The sequence below is a fragment of the Orycteropus afer genome, unplaced genomic scaffold (assembly GCF_000298275.1).
Source record: "Orycteropus afer afer isolate SDZICR_OR568_19922 unplaced genomic scaffold, OryAfe1.0 scaffold00368, whole genome shotgun sequence".
In the NCBI taxonomy this organism is placed as follows: Eukaryota; Metazoa; Chordata; class Mammalia; order Tubulidentata; family Orycteropodidae; genus Orycteropus; species Orycteropus afer.
Window position 1 is genome coordinate 3,321,041 of NW_006921955.1, and position 15,308 is coordinate 3,336,348.

Genomic DNA, 15,308 nt, shown 5'->3' on the forward strand with positions numbered 1-15,308 from the left:
CTCAGAGATGCTCAGAAGGGCCTGGTGTAGTCAGGTGGGAGGATCAGCAGGACGTTCACAATGGGCATGACTCGGAACCTCCTAGGGCTGAGGCAAGGGCTCTGTCAAGTGCTCTGAACAAAGCTTCCTTCACTCCTGCCATGACCTTCACATGGGCTTGTCTTACTGGGGAGGTGAGGCTTCCAGAGTAGGGAGTAGGACTGTAGTCCAGGAACAGGTTTGAGTGCTAGGCCATGGCCATGCTGGCTGCTGTGAGGAGATAGGAGGTAGCAGAAGAGTCTGGATGTGAGAAAATGGGTAACAGAAGCAATTGTACTCTCTGAAGAAGAGCCTGCATGGGATTGGGTTGCCAGTCTGTACACTCTAGGAGCCATAGTGTAGGGGGATCCAGAGATAGGAGAGGCTTCAAAAAGCATGTGAATAGAAGCCATAGCAGCCTGTCTGGATTCAAAAACAGGAAGAAATGGGAGGCCAGCTTAAGTGAGTTCAGGTTTTCTCCTGTAGTTTTAGAACAGCCATGGAACCCATTAAAGGGCAACAACTGAGAAGAGATTGGGGTAAGATTTTGAACCTAAATTGAGGGGACTTGGTTACATCCAGTACTGGTTCTCAGACCTTAGGACACATCCGAAGACCCTGAAGACTTTTCAAACACAAGTTACCAGGCCCTACCCTAGAGCTGCTGCTTCAGGAGGAGGGTGGGACTTGATCTCCTGCCAAGCTCCCAGGAGCCTGGCACTTGGCCCAGATCCCTGCTTTGAGAAGCACCACTGCAGACTACTAGATACTGCCCTGAGAGCAGGCAAGGACCCAGCTCAGAACAAGCAAGGGAGGAGCCCCTGGGTAGAAGTCACTTTGCAGTCAGGCTCTGTAACATTGTTGCCAAGGGAGGGTGGAAGGAAGGAAACAGCAACTAGGCTGGATTTTGGAGACCACATACTTTAAAGTAGAGATCTTCCTTGAGGTTGTTCTGAATCAATGCTCCTTCCCTGTGATGATCCAGTATCCCTATGTGTCCACCAGCTCACACTCTTGGAATACCACACCTCTTTTCAAAAGTTAATTGGATGCAACAATACTTTGCTGTTTTCTCTTGGCATTTACAGAGAGAAAACCACTCAGATTTTTTTTTTTTAATAGCTACAGAAAAGTAATTTTTGTAAAACAAGTATGGCAGATGCTAAAGGTAAAATCAGAGCTTTCTTCTTCATGCTTAACCATGCAAACACCTGATCCTAACCTTAAAGGAGGAAGTGTTGAACTTGTATAAATAATGCTAAAGAGGTACAGACCTTAGGCTGGGAGCTTTGTGGCCATTTGATCTCATCCGCCCATGCAGCCCTTCTCTCTCATTCTTAGCCACCTGAGCTTAGGTCAGACACCTGTCACACTCCCTGTACTTTAGACCTAGCTCCATCTACTCCCTTTAGGTCTGATATTTCACTGGAATGACTTACAGAGTTCACTGGAAACACCATACCTGCAACAACAGTTTTAGTGTAATAACTGAAGATATACATAGGGCAAGGTCCAGGAGAAGTCCCAGCTTAGAGCCTCAGCATCTCATGAGGACATACTTACCTTCCCAAGAACCAAGATCCCTCTCACCATCCAGGAATCTTTTCAACCAAGGAATGCTCAATGACAGTTCTCTGGAGGAAAATGCCCCCTGCTGGTACAGCTCTTAAACAGTTTTTCTCACAGCCAGAACAACTTTGTTTTATTCTTCTCTCCCCTAAGCTCTTCATCAGTATAACTCTCAGTTCTGCTGTTTCTGTACAGCTCTGCTCTCTACTGCACAGTTCTTAACCAGATCTGGGAGGGTTTCCAGCTCACCAGACTTCGTGTCCAAAGGCTGCTGCATCCCTCCTAATTAACTCATTTTTTTGGAAGTCCCCTCTGAGCCTCTGTGTTTTAGGACTTTTATAAGCCAGTCCTCTGGCTCCTTTGTCATTATTACAAACATTCTGTCAATTACCTACCTGGGCCTTTTGCCAAACTTGGAAAAAGTAAATCCTCAGGGACAGGCAACAATTTCTAAAATACCCTAAGGTCACTTTCCAGAAACCAAGGGCAAAGGCTGTACAAGGAATTTCATGGCACCACGGGTGTGTGTCTGGCTCTACAAAAGCCAAGTAGGAGATTCCCCAACTCCTACCTGTGTTAATGTTTAGAGCTTTTACTTCAAGCATGAAGTCATCCATTCTTCCCCCATTAAAAAACAGTGGCAGTGGCACAGTTTTGCATATGTGAACATCAGGGGCTACTCAGACTCTGCTTCACCCATTCAGTGTCCTGAGGCAAGTGGATGTGGAGGCCCATGTGGTGCCTGTTTGGTTTCAGTGTACTGGAAACTGCCCTCTTATGGCACACATTAAGACATGGTTAGACCCACAGCTAGCCCGTTCTCCCAGTCCTTCCCCCTGTCTTCTGCTGGTTTTCATGGAAGGCACATGGATGTCTGAGATGGCTGGGAAAACCTGCTTGCCTCCCTCTCTGACCCTCCTCTCTCCTTTAGACACTTGAAGGAAATCTCAGAGCTACAGACCCAGCAAAAGCAGGAGATTGAGGCCCTGTACCACCGCCTAGGCAAACCACTGCCCCCCAACGTAGGCTTCTTCCACACAGCACCGCCCACTGGCCGCCGGAGGAAAACCAGCAAGAGCAAACTGAAAGCCGGGAAACTACTCAACCCCCTGGTACAGCAGCTCAAAGTCGTGGCGTCCAGCACAGGTTGGCAGGGGCTCCTCCTGACTGGCCTGGTGGGCAGGGCTGAATGATAATGTTGCCTGGGAGGTGGGTTGAGGGGCCCCAGTGAGCCTGGGAGATTAGGCTCAGTGAGGCTTTGATATCTTCCAGGCCTTGGGAGAGGGTCTGGAGTTTCTTCTTCGTAAGTCTCCTTTACTTGGAGCTGGGGAAGACATTGCAGGCCAAGTGAATCCTGGGCCAAGTGTCCTCTGTGTGAAGAGGGATGACTATAAGGGATAGGGGTGGGAGCCCCTCAGGCTGGCAATTTAATCTCAGGCATGGTTTCTGCAGAGCTGGGTGGGGGTGGTCAGGGGCTCCCTGCTGCTCATCAATGTGGGGCACTGTGGAGAACAGGTCTGTTCCTCTGCTCCCATTTCTAATCTTCTTAGCTGGCCTGTGTCTGTAGGCATCGAAGATAAGTGGGAGGAGTATGAATGAGGACCATCAGCTCTGTGAGTGATGCTATCCTATTAGTAAGTGTGCTGGCCTGGCCTCCAAACTGCAAGAGCCCAATAACTTGCATTTTAGGGGTCCTGCAAGCTCTTTATGCTGTTCCTGCTCTGCCAGCCACAGCTCCAGAGCTCTGTGGTGAGACTCAGGCCCAGGAACCAAAGCCCATGTTGCAGTTAGCAGTGTTGTTGACGTATACTGAGCCCTTCTCTTGGTGTTGCTGGAAGCCTGTGGGCCACACTCACAAGGACGCATGAGTGACATGACCTCAGTGCCAGTGTCAATTCTGGAGTTAATGAGGGTGTCAAAAGGAGGTGATGCATAGACCCACTTTGCACCAAGGTATGCACTTGAGCAAATCACAGAGTAAGAATCTCTGGCCTTGGATTTATGACTGGTGGAGACTGTGGTCACTTGTCTAACCTTCCCAACACTCCAGTATGGGGACTATAGCTGTGTGTCCATTGCATACAGGGGACTTGGGCCCATGGGCAAAAGAGCTTCCCCTAGGTCACCCAGCAAATAACAGGGAGACAAAGATGAGCACTGCACTGGCGCTTCTGCCAGCAGTGCCTCATCGTACCTGTCACCCTCTCTCCTCGCCCAGGTCACTTATCAGACTGCAGCAGAGGCCCTCCTGCTAAGGACCCCACCCAAGGGGGAGCAGGGCCTGCTGCAGAAAGCCCAGCGGCACCCCCGGCTCCAGACCCATGTGGCAAGGCAGTCCACACTCAGCAGCCCTGCTCTGTGAGAGCCTCCCTGTCTTCTGACTTCTGCTCCGGCTTAGCCAGTGATGGAGGCGGAGCGCATGGCCAAGGTGATTCCCAGCTTTCCACTCTCAAGCATGTGCTAGCCCAGGGCTTCAGTGGTGTCCCCAGGAGCAAGCCAATATGTATAGAAGGATGGAGCTGCAGTAGGTCTGCTGAGCAGCTACTTAAAAAATATTAGTCTCTGAATACACAGAATGGAATTGCCCAGCCATCACCCAGTCTTGCTTCGAGTGGCTCCACAGGAGGTCATGCTTGGCTAGCATGAGCCTAGGGGAGCCACCAGGATGGTGAAGTGTAGCCAAATGACCAGGAGAGGAGTCAGCCAGGGGAGTCAGGCGAGGCACCTCTCTCCATTTTGCTACGGTGGTTCCTAGTCACTGGCTCACCTGCCCTGCCCATTCCCAGTGCAGTGCTTAAACACCTGGGCCTTGTGCTCAGGAAGTTGGCTCAGAGGGCCAGGCTCTTGGGTGGGAGATTGACCTTGAGATGGAAATGCTTTCTCTCCAGCACTGCCATGGATGATAGCAGCTGCTTGATAAAGCACTCACCCACTCTCTTCACCACCTCTATCAAAAGAAACCTTGGTGATTCTGATGCAGCTTCCACTCCCCTCACCTCTTAAGAGCTCACTTCTCTTTTGCTCCTACCGTTGCCTCCTTTCCATTACGTGGTCAGTGGCTTTGGTCCTTTGGGCTGGGCTAGGTGCAGCCATGGATGTTAAGTAACAAAGCTGATGTGACTGGTGGTATGGTAGGACGTAGGGTCGCAGTGACTTGTACTTGATAAGTGTCTCTTTGTTTTTTCCCTTTATATTCATTTGCAGGCTGGACGGTTTCCCACCAAACGTCTGAGAGAGTGGCCTATAAATCTAGTAGCAAACCTCGTGCCCGATTCCTCAGTGGACCTGTGTCTTTGTCCATCTGTCTGTATTTGTTCTTTTGTATTTTATCACCTCCTGGCCCTTGGTTTCTTTCTCTTTTCTGTCTCCATTGGTACCTGTGATAACATTTGGCAGGTGCCTTCCCCTTCCTCCCCCCATTGAGCTCACCCATCACTATCAAATGGAACAGCCCCAAGCCTCTTCCTTTGGATGACGGCATCCTTTCTGCCCTCAGAAGTCTCGTGCACATGCTTTTGCTCGTGCCTGGGTGCCAAAGCATGTGCAGACACCTGCCTCTTGGCAGAGGCACCCCATCTCTCAGACATACCAAGGCCCTCTGTATTTTGTCACTCATTTATTTAATTTTTTTTATGTTGGACGTAATTTTTTCTGTTGCGATTGTGGCAAATATACATGTCCGCTGTCCCCAGTTCCAGCGACAACAAAAAGACAACCCCAACCGTCTCTAGACGCATGGTGTTTTTCACACATGTTTGGACTATGAAGACATGCATGTAGCAAGCCGATACAATTCTAGAAGGTCACTGGAGGGTATAACTTCTGTACCAGGGCTGTATTACAACAACCTACAGTATTGTTTCTCCTTATTGCCCCACTCCCTGCATGTGGGAATGCTGAGAGGATGGTGCTCCAGCTAGGATGCTCCACATCTACTTTCCCCTCACAGGGGATCTGACCACCCACTTACCTTCTTGGTTGCCTTCTGCTTTTCTCAACCCTAAAAGATGTGATTGACAACCCAGACACATGGCTCTTCCTCCAGAAGTGTGCCGGCCCTCCTCCAGTCCCCCACGTATTCTAGCTGGAGCACTTCACTCGGTGTATTTTCCTGTGACCTCAGAGATGAAGTCAATTAAGCAGTTCCTCAGATCTCTTCTAAACCCAATTCCCATCTTCTGCAGATACTGTGGAACATCACAGTTATTCCATGTTAAGAATGTTGCCCGTATGTGGGGCCATTCCCAACTGTGTAGTTCATTTTCAACCCTCAGAGTGATTGGCAAATGAATCCAAAGTTACAGAATGTTAAGGTTTTTGTTTTTTAACAGAAAAATTAAGCTTTTTAACAATCGGATGGACATGCTGGTTTGGGGCACATGGCTTTTTGCTTGTACAATAAAGATACATTGTCCTTGTGGGGACCCAGAGGCCACGTCCACAGTAGATACCCATGAGTGAAGTGTGCATTCACATCTGCCTGGTCACCCCATCTGAGTCCACATGGCTCATCATCCTCCGGGACAGACAGATCAAAGGCACGCGGACCACTTAGAAATGCTTTAAGAAGCCCCAGCATTTTCACTTTTAGACAAATGACTTTTTATCTACGGAGTAGGGTGCCCCGTGTTGGCAGTTGGTTGGTGGCTTAGCTGAGTTGTGGGAGGGAACAGAGAGCCTTTTGAGTACAGTGTTCTCTGGAAGCTTCCTCCTCTATAGTCTCAGCCCAGCTCACCTGCTTGCCAACTGACATTTGTGTTCCCCACCCATTGGCTGCAGGTGGTCACAGGCCTCATGGGCTCCAGGGCTTCCAGGGTCTCCAGAACAGATGGTGCCTACCTTCACTGCTTGGTAGCTCCTATACCTCAGTAGAAGCAGAGCAGGGCACACAGTGGTTTTTCTGGGAACTCTGGGTAAAATCACCAGCAGGGATAGTGTGATGCACTGCTGAGATTGTCGTAATGCCACCTTTCCACTCACATTGTTTTAAAGGGTTTTCATTTGTTTACCATTCGTTATCATCGAGACTTTGTTTTTCTCTTTTTTAAATTGAAGCATCCATGGACAAAGGACTCACTGCTGTCCCTGTGGATAGGAAGAAAGAAAAGGGGAAAGCAAGGTTTAGGAGCACCCAGCAGGTGTGGTCCCAGTCAGTGAAAGATGGTGGGCTTTCAGCTCTGCAGCCTTACTGGATTGGCAGGCAGTCTTCAGGCCTTGTTCAAGTGCTCAAATGTTGTAGAGTTGATGGTATTTCTGGTTTTCACAGCCCAGCCTCTTCTTAGCAAGCCTTGGTTGAGTTGATATTCTTTGGCAGGTGGTGTTTCTGCCCTGGGCACCTCTTGCCTTCAGTCTTGTGGACTTAGAGAGTTTGTGCACACTTGGCTGACAGGCATAGGGCCTCCTGACCAAACTCTGCTGCTGCATTGGGAAGTGGCCAGGACCCCCGCTTGTTCCAAGAACTGAGTCCTTGACAGTGCCATGGTTCCAGGTTCTCTGGACTGGGGAAGTTGGGAAATTTTCATTGTGCCACTCTATGCTGGCTTCTGTACAAACGCTGGCAAGGGCAGGGCCTAAAGAGAAGAGGCACCACGGGCCTGCCTCAGAACTTTACATCTATGAGAATACTGAGCATGAATGTCAAAACTCGGAGCTGCCAGCTCCAGAGAAGTGGTAGCTTCATGAGAGCTTGAGAGCCAGGGAGACTTGGCAAAGGAGACAGGTGTACACTAGGTCTCAGGGGTGAATTGGATTTAAAGAGGTGAAAGGGAGATGGGGGCAGGGCAGAAAGAACAGAGACTGGGCATTGTAGTAGTGGGAGTGCATGAGTCGAAGGTCTTGGCTACAGGCAAGGAAGCCAGCTTTCTGCACCTGGCCGATTTATAAGGACTACATAACATTTTCAGTTTAATTGCCTTGTTGTGTGACACTCCCGCTTCCTGGAAGAGACACTGTAAAACAAAATTTTTTCAACTCTGAAGTTCAGAAATATCATGGCTCCATGAAGCACAGAGGTGAAACAACCTGGATAAGGCTACGTCTGAGAAAGCTGGGGTTGCCAGGGATCTCAGTACCCAGTGTGAAGCTGCATTAGAGCAGCAGATGGTTCTGGATGGCCTGGGAACTACCTCTCTGTGGTAGAGGCCCCAGGAGCCAGGCTAAACCCTTGTCAGGAGGAAGTACTACAGATAGCAAAGCCACTTAATCTGTCCAGGTGGGCCTGGAGGGCAGTCACAGTGTGGCCTGGAAGATTGTGATCAGCAGGTGGGACAGGCCCTGGGAAAGACACAGACCTCAGCCAGCCACAGCAGCCTGGCAACCTGCTCCTCTTTGCCCTTAGCCTCATGTCACATGGGCTACACGACCATGACGCTGATCATATAAGTCCCCTCTACAGTGGTTAGAAGAGGTGGGGAAAGCCTGGGACTGTCATGAGGTCATGAAGATCTAGGAAGAAGTGACATAAAAGAAGCAAGATGGAGTCCTGGGTTGTTATATGCTGGTCAGAAGCTTTCGGTACCCTGTTGTTTTAGTTCCTCATTTACCCAGAGGCTGATACTGATGTGCTTCCAGTCCTTGCTCATGTGCAGGAAGCATTTAATGTCAGTCTGCATTTACTTCACATATCTGTCAGCAGCTTTCATAGCCACCACCCATCAGTGGAGGATTTTCTGTTGCTAGGATGCTGAACAGGTTCAACAGAGCTTCCAGACTAACATAGAAAGGCCTGGTGATCTACTTCCAAATACCAGTTGGTGAAAACTGTTTGGATCACAATGGTCTGATCTGCAGTTGATTGTGGGGATGGTGCAAGGCTGGGCATGTTTTATTCTGTAGGTATGTGTCTTGAATCCCATGAGTCGTGTGGTAGCTTGACCTGGGGCTGATGATAAACTTCTGCAAGTCATACCTGGATGAGCCAAGTCAAGCCCTATTTCCACTTCATTCTTTATATGCAGTGTTTGGTACTCCTCTGAGAACTAGGTTGCTCAATCTTAGAGGCACTAAGTGGTGCTTTGGCATCACCCATTTTTCTCCAGTACTAGAAACAAGCATCCACTGCCAACCCCAGTGTGAAACTGAGTCTCTGTTGTCATGGAGATGGACAAGATTGGCTTGAGCTCAGGGGCCAGCCAGTTCTTTGAGGAGGGCAGTGCCCTGAGCTACTCCTTCTGGGAATGAGCTGGCTATGCTGTTTCTTGGGTAGCTATTCCCCTACTGTTCAGTGTGAACTCAGTCAGTATCTGAACACTGCAATACAGAAAATGAAACTGAATTGTTCAGGCCTGACCCACTTTCTAAGCAATCTGTCCTAGTCAGATGCACCCATGCTTTGAAGAACTCATGCTTGTGGTGTTCTCTGCATTCACTCCTGAAGATTGGGTCATAGTGTTCAGCCAGAGGAAGGGCAGGGCTGTCTGCCAACACCAAGAGGAAGGCTCTGTGTTTATGTCCATCCAGGTGGTACTACTCTCAGGGACAAGTGGAGGGCAAAGTAAAGCAGGGCTCCACCTTCCTCGAGTGTGGCTTGAGACCCAGATGGATTGTGGGCTTCCCATGCAGCTGGCAGCCAGAAGCAGGACCTCCTCAAGCCTGCTTGGTGGGTGGATCTCCAGACAGCTGCTGGACAAGATATGAAGAAGCTTGTCCCAGAAATGGTACCACCAATCACCTCTGGGAGAGACAGGGAAAACTTAGCTTATCTCCAGAAAGCTGAAGAAAACCTCCATCTCCTGCCTTACAGCCTGAGCCCTCAGGGAAAGCTTGGCTGAAGTGGCTTTTGGTCATGGAGGGCTTTGGCTCAATGCAGCAAGAAGCCCCACAGGGAGAATCTTCGTTTTCCCGTGGAACCCAGGAGTCTACAATATTGGTTGAAACTGTCATGCCTCATGTTGGTTTGGCTCGTTTTTAACTTCTGTCTTGTGGGCTGTGGCATTCTGTTGCAGATGCCTGTGGGGATGCTAAAAGGAAGGAGGTGAGCCTGGCAGGGGGGCCTTTCAACTAGAGCTCTGGCAAGAAGTGGGAAATGCTCAGGACAGGGCTCAGACAGTACAGCACAGTTGGGGGCAATCTAAGGGGCCTCCTAGAGATAGATAGGACTCTGCATATGGCGAGACCCCTGGCCCCAGGCATGTGGTGGCCACTTGATTGAGGATTGGCCCTAACCTCAGCAGGAAGATGCCAGTGCCCATCTCAGTTTGAGTATATAGAGCCGCATACTGGTTGCAGCCATTGCCACCTGTGTCCATGTTTATTCGAGGGCCTGTGCATGGGAAAAGGCATGGCTACCTCTGCCACAGTTAGCACAGTGTCTGGTTGGGCCCCTTAACCCACCCCAGCATGATGAGTACGAATCTTAGCCTTGCTCATGGACCACAGGGCTTCCTGTGGTGGATCCAGGTGGGCACCTGGCCCATGGCAGGACCTGATCCCACTTTCTCAGCAATCTGTCCTAGTCAGATGCACCCAGTTTGAAGAACTCATGCTTGTGGTGTTAATGTGATGGACGTTTGTGCTGGATACAGAGTATCTGGTCCTACCAGGCAGTCAGGCTCCATGGCCCAGCATAGGGAGCAGTCACACAGTCTTTAAGATTGTCAGTATAGGACTGTCACAGCCTAGAAGAGACACAGCACCACAAGAAGTCAGGCAGGAAGTGGGCAATCAGCCCTGTGCCTCAGCACGTCTGGTACAAGTGGGTGTGTAGTCTCAGCCCATAGGGCAAACCACAGCTTCACGTTCATACTGCAGCCAGCCATAAAGGAATCACCTTCATTCCTAGTAAGGTCTCATCTCACACAGACTAGCAAAGCCATAGACACCCACCACTTCTAACTATCATCCACATACCTGACTATCTCCTGCCTGGTCCTATGCATTTATTGGTATCTGAGAAACTCAGTTTCTCCTGAATGAGCCTCAAAGGACTTAAAAGAACGAACTTTAAAAAAAAAAAAAAACTACATTTAAAATTAAAAATCAAAAGTTCAGTAAGCACAACTCTCTCCTGTGCTCAGAAGTTTCCCATAGAACCTGGTCTGACAGTTTGTCCCACAGTCCCCAAATGATAAGAAGAAAGAAGCCTTCTATATGAGGAAGGTGAATGCTACCAGTTGTCCTAAGTTCCTAGAACTTCAAAAAACTCCCTTTCTACTCTCAGACCTTTCCCATCCATACTGAAGAAGACATGAAGGGAAGGGCTCTGGTGCTGTGGGATTCTGTCCTTGGGAGACCCCCCCCCCCATTGAAGGAGTCTGTAGTGGGCATTCACATATGGGAGGTACCCTCAGAAAGCTCCCCCAGTCTGAGGGAGTGTGTAGGGGGGCATTCAAAGCATGGGGTTCTGTTCATGGGAAGCCCCTCCATCTGACAGAGTGTGGATTGAATGGACATTTGCAGTATGAGGTTCTGCCCATCTGAAGGAATGTAGAATGGAGTGGGCATTCACAGTGTGACTTTTTCTCGAGAAGCTCCTTCATCTGAAGAGGGGGCATTCACAGCATGGGGTTCTCTGAGGGAGTTTAGGGTGGGGTTCACAGTGTGGGGTTCTGTCCTCAGGAAGCCCATCCACCTGAGGGAGTAGGGGGTGGGATAAGTGTTCGTGGTATGAGGTTTTGTCCTGCAGAAGTCACCTGACTGAGTATAGAGTGGACATTCATGAATGTTGTGATAAGCTTTTGCCAGGAGTATAGAGCAGGTTATCAGCATTAGCAGGCCTTGCTGGGTGACCTTGGGGAAAGTCCAAGCCTATCTTCTGCCATGTCCACTTGCTCCCCTACTCCAGGCACACTGTATATCTAAGACAATATTGGCACTGGCCATTAACATCTTGCCAAAAGTTTAAATCCCTTATATTCACTATAGCTGACTACCTTGACGAGTTAGATAGCCATCAGCTGTCTTAGTGTGGTCCAAGTAATAGGAGGTGGAATGTTCCCAGTGACTGGCTCACCCTAGAAAGGGCCTAAGGACCACCTAACAGGGGGCTTACACTTGAGATAAGGAACATTCACATTTCCCAACTTGGTAACATCCCTGACTTGATTTAAGTCAGTCCTCCAAGATACTGGACTGGCCTCTACCCTGCAAAACAATGTATCGTTTTGGGCTTGGCCAACTATGGCATGAGGCTCTGCAGCCAGGCAGTGCCTGCACCTAATCCACCGGAGGCCCCTCTCAGGGACCATCAGTGGTTTTTCTTGCCTCAACCAGTGGGGCTCTTAATAGCCTTCTGTCTGAAAAAAGTCAAGCATTATTCTCTGCCTTTTTTTTTTTTTTTTAACGCTTCTAGAGACTAACACTTCAACTTGAAGCTTGGGAAGCTTGAACTTGGCATCTACCCCTCCTCAATAAAGCTTGTGTTAACTGCACACTAACAGGCTTTGGGCTGCCCGGTCCATTCAGGTTGGGGGTGGGGGGAGGGTTTCCTCTTCTCTCTGAACTGCTGATTTTCTGTCTGTTCTTCTTTGCATAAGGATTACTTTTGCTTAAAGTATGGTAGCTTGCCCTGCAAGTATGGACTGCTCACATAACAGTGTTGTCTTGTATCATTTTTTCTTTCCTTGCAGGGTCAGCCTTGAAACGTCTCTGCCTAGGGAAAGAACACAGCAGTAGTAACTATCTGGGTTTCTTATCCCTTTTGCATTCTATCCATTGCATGGGCTTTATGTGGCTAAAGCACAGTAGGGCTCCCACTAGCCAGGGAGCATGAGTGCAGGGCTGGCCAGCGCAGTGACTGCTCCTGGCCACCCACAACCATTTGCTTGCTTCACTTCTATCTGCAGAGCAACTGCCCTGGTGCTCCCTATATCCCAGTGCACCCCCGTGGCTCCTACAATCTACAGTCTCCTCATTTCACACTTGCCAGGCTTAAGCCTGCTTTCAGAACATCCACAGATTCCCAATCATTAATTGCTCCATTTTCAAAATCGTAAGAATGCATATTTCCTTGAAGTGCTAAAGCTTGAGTGCCTATTCAAGAGGAGAGCTGCCCCAAGTTGAATGGGTCCCTCACTTCTCTCTCTTGCTCTGTCTGTCACTTTTTTTATTTTTTGTCTTTTCTGGCTGAAATTTCCATGTAGAAATAACTCCATGTATGTAAGATCTCATCACTGATTTTTAATTTATACCTTTTTAATTTATGTCTATTCCTATGCTTTTTCATTGCTCTCCACTAAAGTAGATTACATTTCTAAACAGTTTGTTTGAAGAGATGGTCATTAGGTTATTTTTTTTAATGTAGAAAGTTCAAATTTTGGCTTATTCAAAATTGCAACTAAATATTATGTGTGGGGTGAGGAGTTTTTAAATGTTTTGATACATTAAAAAAATCTTGCAATGAAATCAGATATGCTGGCAGCACTGCTGTCCAGCACGTAGCGTGGCCTCCCAGTCTTCAGGGTAGCCCAGTTCTGTTCCTTCCTGCTCACCTGTGGTAGCTCCAGCAGTGCTGCAGAACTTATGTAGTCTTAGCAAAAAGGCTCCAGTCACTGGTACTTGATAAATACATTCCCCAGAAGTCCCAATCAGTAAAGAGGTTGAATTCTAAATAACCAAGTATTTAAAATACATGGAGTGCCCTGAAATAATCTTTAAACCTTGAACCAAGATAAACCCTGAAGTTTTCTTAAAACCAAACAGTAGTCTAGCTTAATTAGTAAAAATAGTTTACCTTGAGCACTGTGCTCTTTTAAGTACTATCTGTCTTTGAGCAAACTGACAACAGCAAGTCAAAAGATTAGATAGAAACCTTAGGGAGCAGTAAGTTTATGTTCATGGCAGAGCAACAACTCAGAAAAAGAGGATAGAAATGATTGCACAGTTCAAAGAATATAATAAATGTCATGTAGAATCCGTTGACTTGATGTATGTTTTGATGTGTATATTCTCAACAACAACAAAATAAATTTTTTTTAAAAATTTATGTAATGCAGCTAGTCCAGCCTATGGCACACATTTTCCCTTAGACCAGGGGCTGGTTTGTACAGAGTATTCTTACATCTCTGCACGCAAGTATTACCCCATCTTATAGCTGAGGGTGCAGACACTAAGAGATCCTGAATCATTTGGCTCCATCTGCTGTAACTCCCAATCAGACATATGCCCTGCTATACGCAAGGGATCCAGTAGTGGGCACCGACAGAGTGGACGCTGGCTGGGTGTAGGCTGCAGCTATGGCAGGGACAAGCCACACTGCTCACCCTTCTCCAGGCAGGAACTCCCCAGTGCTGCTGGTAGGTGGGTTAAGGTTGGTTGGCCACCCACAGCAGTACCGTGTCTAAACCTGGGTGTCAGCCCTCAATCCAGACCACCTCTTGAAGCAAGGTGTTGCCTGACTCACCTAAGTGAGACCATTGTTTCTGCCATCACTTAAGAATGATGGGAGCTGGCCAGATGGCATAGGCGCATGTACAGTATAACCAACCCTAGCTTGTGTGTGATTCCCTAGGGTCTTCTACAAGCAGCCTGGTCCCGGGCCCTGAGCCAGGTCCTCAGCCCACCCTGCAAATTCAGGCACAGGTGAACAACAGCAACAACAAGAAAGGCACCTTCACAGATGACCTGCACAAGCTAGTAGATGAGTGGGCCAGCAAGACTGTGGGTGCTACACAGCTAAAACCATCACTGAACCAGCTGAAACAGACTCAGAAGCTGCAGGACATGGAAGCCAAGATGGGCCTGGCCCCGGCAGCCAATGAGGCACAGACTGTAAGTGAGGACAAGGGAAGGGAGTGTTCACAGCACCGTTAGTAACAAGCAGCAGTAGCGTATATTCTTAGTCTACCATGTGCAGGCATGTGCTTAGTTCTTACCTTTCATTTTCCAAACTCCTCTTCATGGAAGCCACATGATTTGGGTTTTCCCATTTTACAGATAGGGAATATTAAGTGATTTGCTTGCATTCCCACAGGAGCCAGATCAGAGGGCAGGGAGTAAACCCACATTTTTGGCCAAACCAGCACCTCCCAGCAGCAGCTTTCCGGAACAGCAGGAGCCTGAGGCAGCCCAGAGCTGGGGTACAGCCTCAGCTTATCTGACCTACCTTCAAGGTCCACCATACCTTTTGTCTGACTGAAAGTTTCCAGCTCTTCCCAGTAATGACCCAGCATTGTGTGGGCTTCAGCTCTAGTGTCTGGGACAACATGGGACAAGTGCTGAACTAATTACTGTCTTTATTGCTGCCTTTACAGTTTTTATATTCATATTCATGAATGAGAGTGGCCTATACGTTCCTTTCTCTTAATGTCCTTAGATTCTGTATTGCAGTGGGGTTTATGTCAGGGCCATACTAACTTCAAAACCTAGGTGGTGGGCTAATCCCTCTTTTTCAGTTTTCTGGAGAAGTTTGTGCAATTCTGTTTTTTTTTTTTTTTCCTTCCTTAAATGTTTAGTGAAATTTATTGGTGAAACCACCTGGGCTGGGAAGTGTTTTTTTGTTTGTTTGTTTGTTTGAAGTGTGAGAAGTTACCCCCTACAACCTTTTAGTTTGAAAAATTTCAAACAGAAAAGTTGAAAATCCATATACCCTCTACATTCTGTAATTAAGGTTTTGCTATGTTTGTCTTATCTCACATCCTTATCCCTTAAAGAGAACATTTTCATTATGGATTCAATTTCTTTTATAGTTTCAGTACCATTAGATTTTCTGTTTCTTCTTACAACAGTTTTGTTATATTCTGCTTTTCTAGCAACTCTTCCATTTCCTTTAAATGTATGTGTATTGT

The 15,308-nt window shown here is 48.0% G+C and overlaps 1 protein-coding gene across 1 annotated transcript in view; it reads left to right on the top strand.

The window, feature by feature from the left end:
* WNK2 (WNK lysine deficient protein kinase 2) overlaps positions 1-15,308 on the top strand; it is a 379,724-nt gene that overhangs the window by 327,927 nt on the left and 36,489 nt on the right. Inside the window, exons 22-26 of the mRNA XM_007953023.1 lie at positions 2,519-2,733; positions 3,806-4,015; positions 4,792-4,890; positions 12,153-12,197; positions 14,033-14,292. Of these exons, the coding sequence (XP_007951214.1) occupies positions 2,519-2,733; positions 3,806-4,015; positions 4,792-4,890; positions 12,153-12,197; positions 14,033-14,292 (829 nt within the window). The remainder of the gene's footprint in view (positions 1-2,518; positions 2,734-3,805; positions 4,016-4,791; positions 4,891-12,152; positions 12,198-14,032; positions 14,293-15,308) is intronic.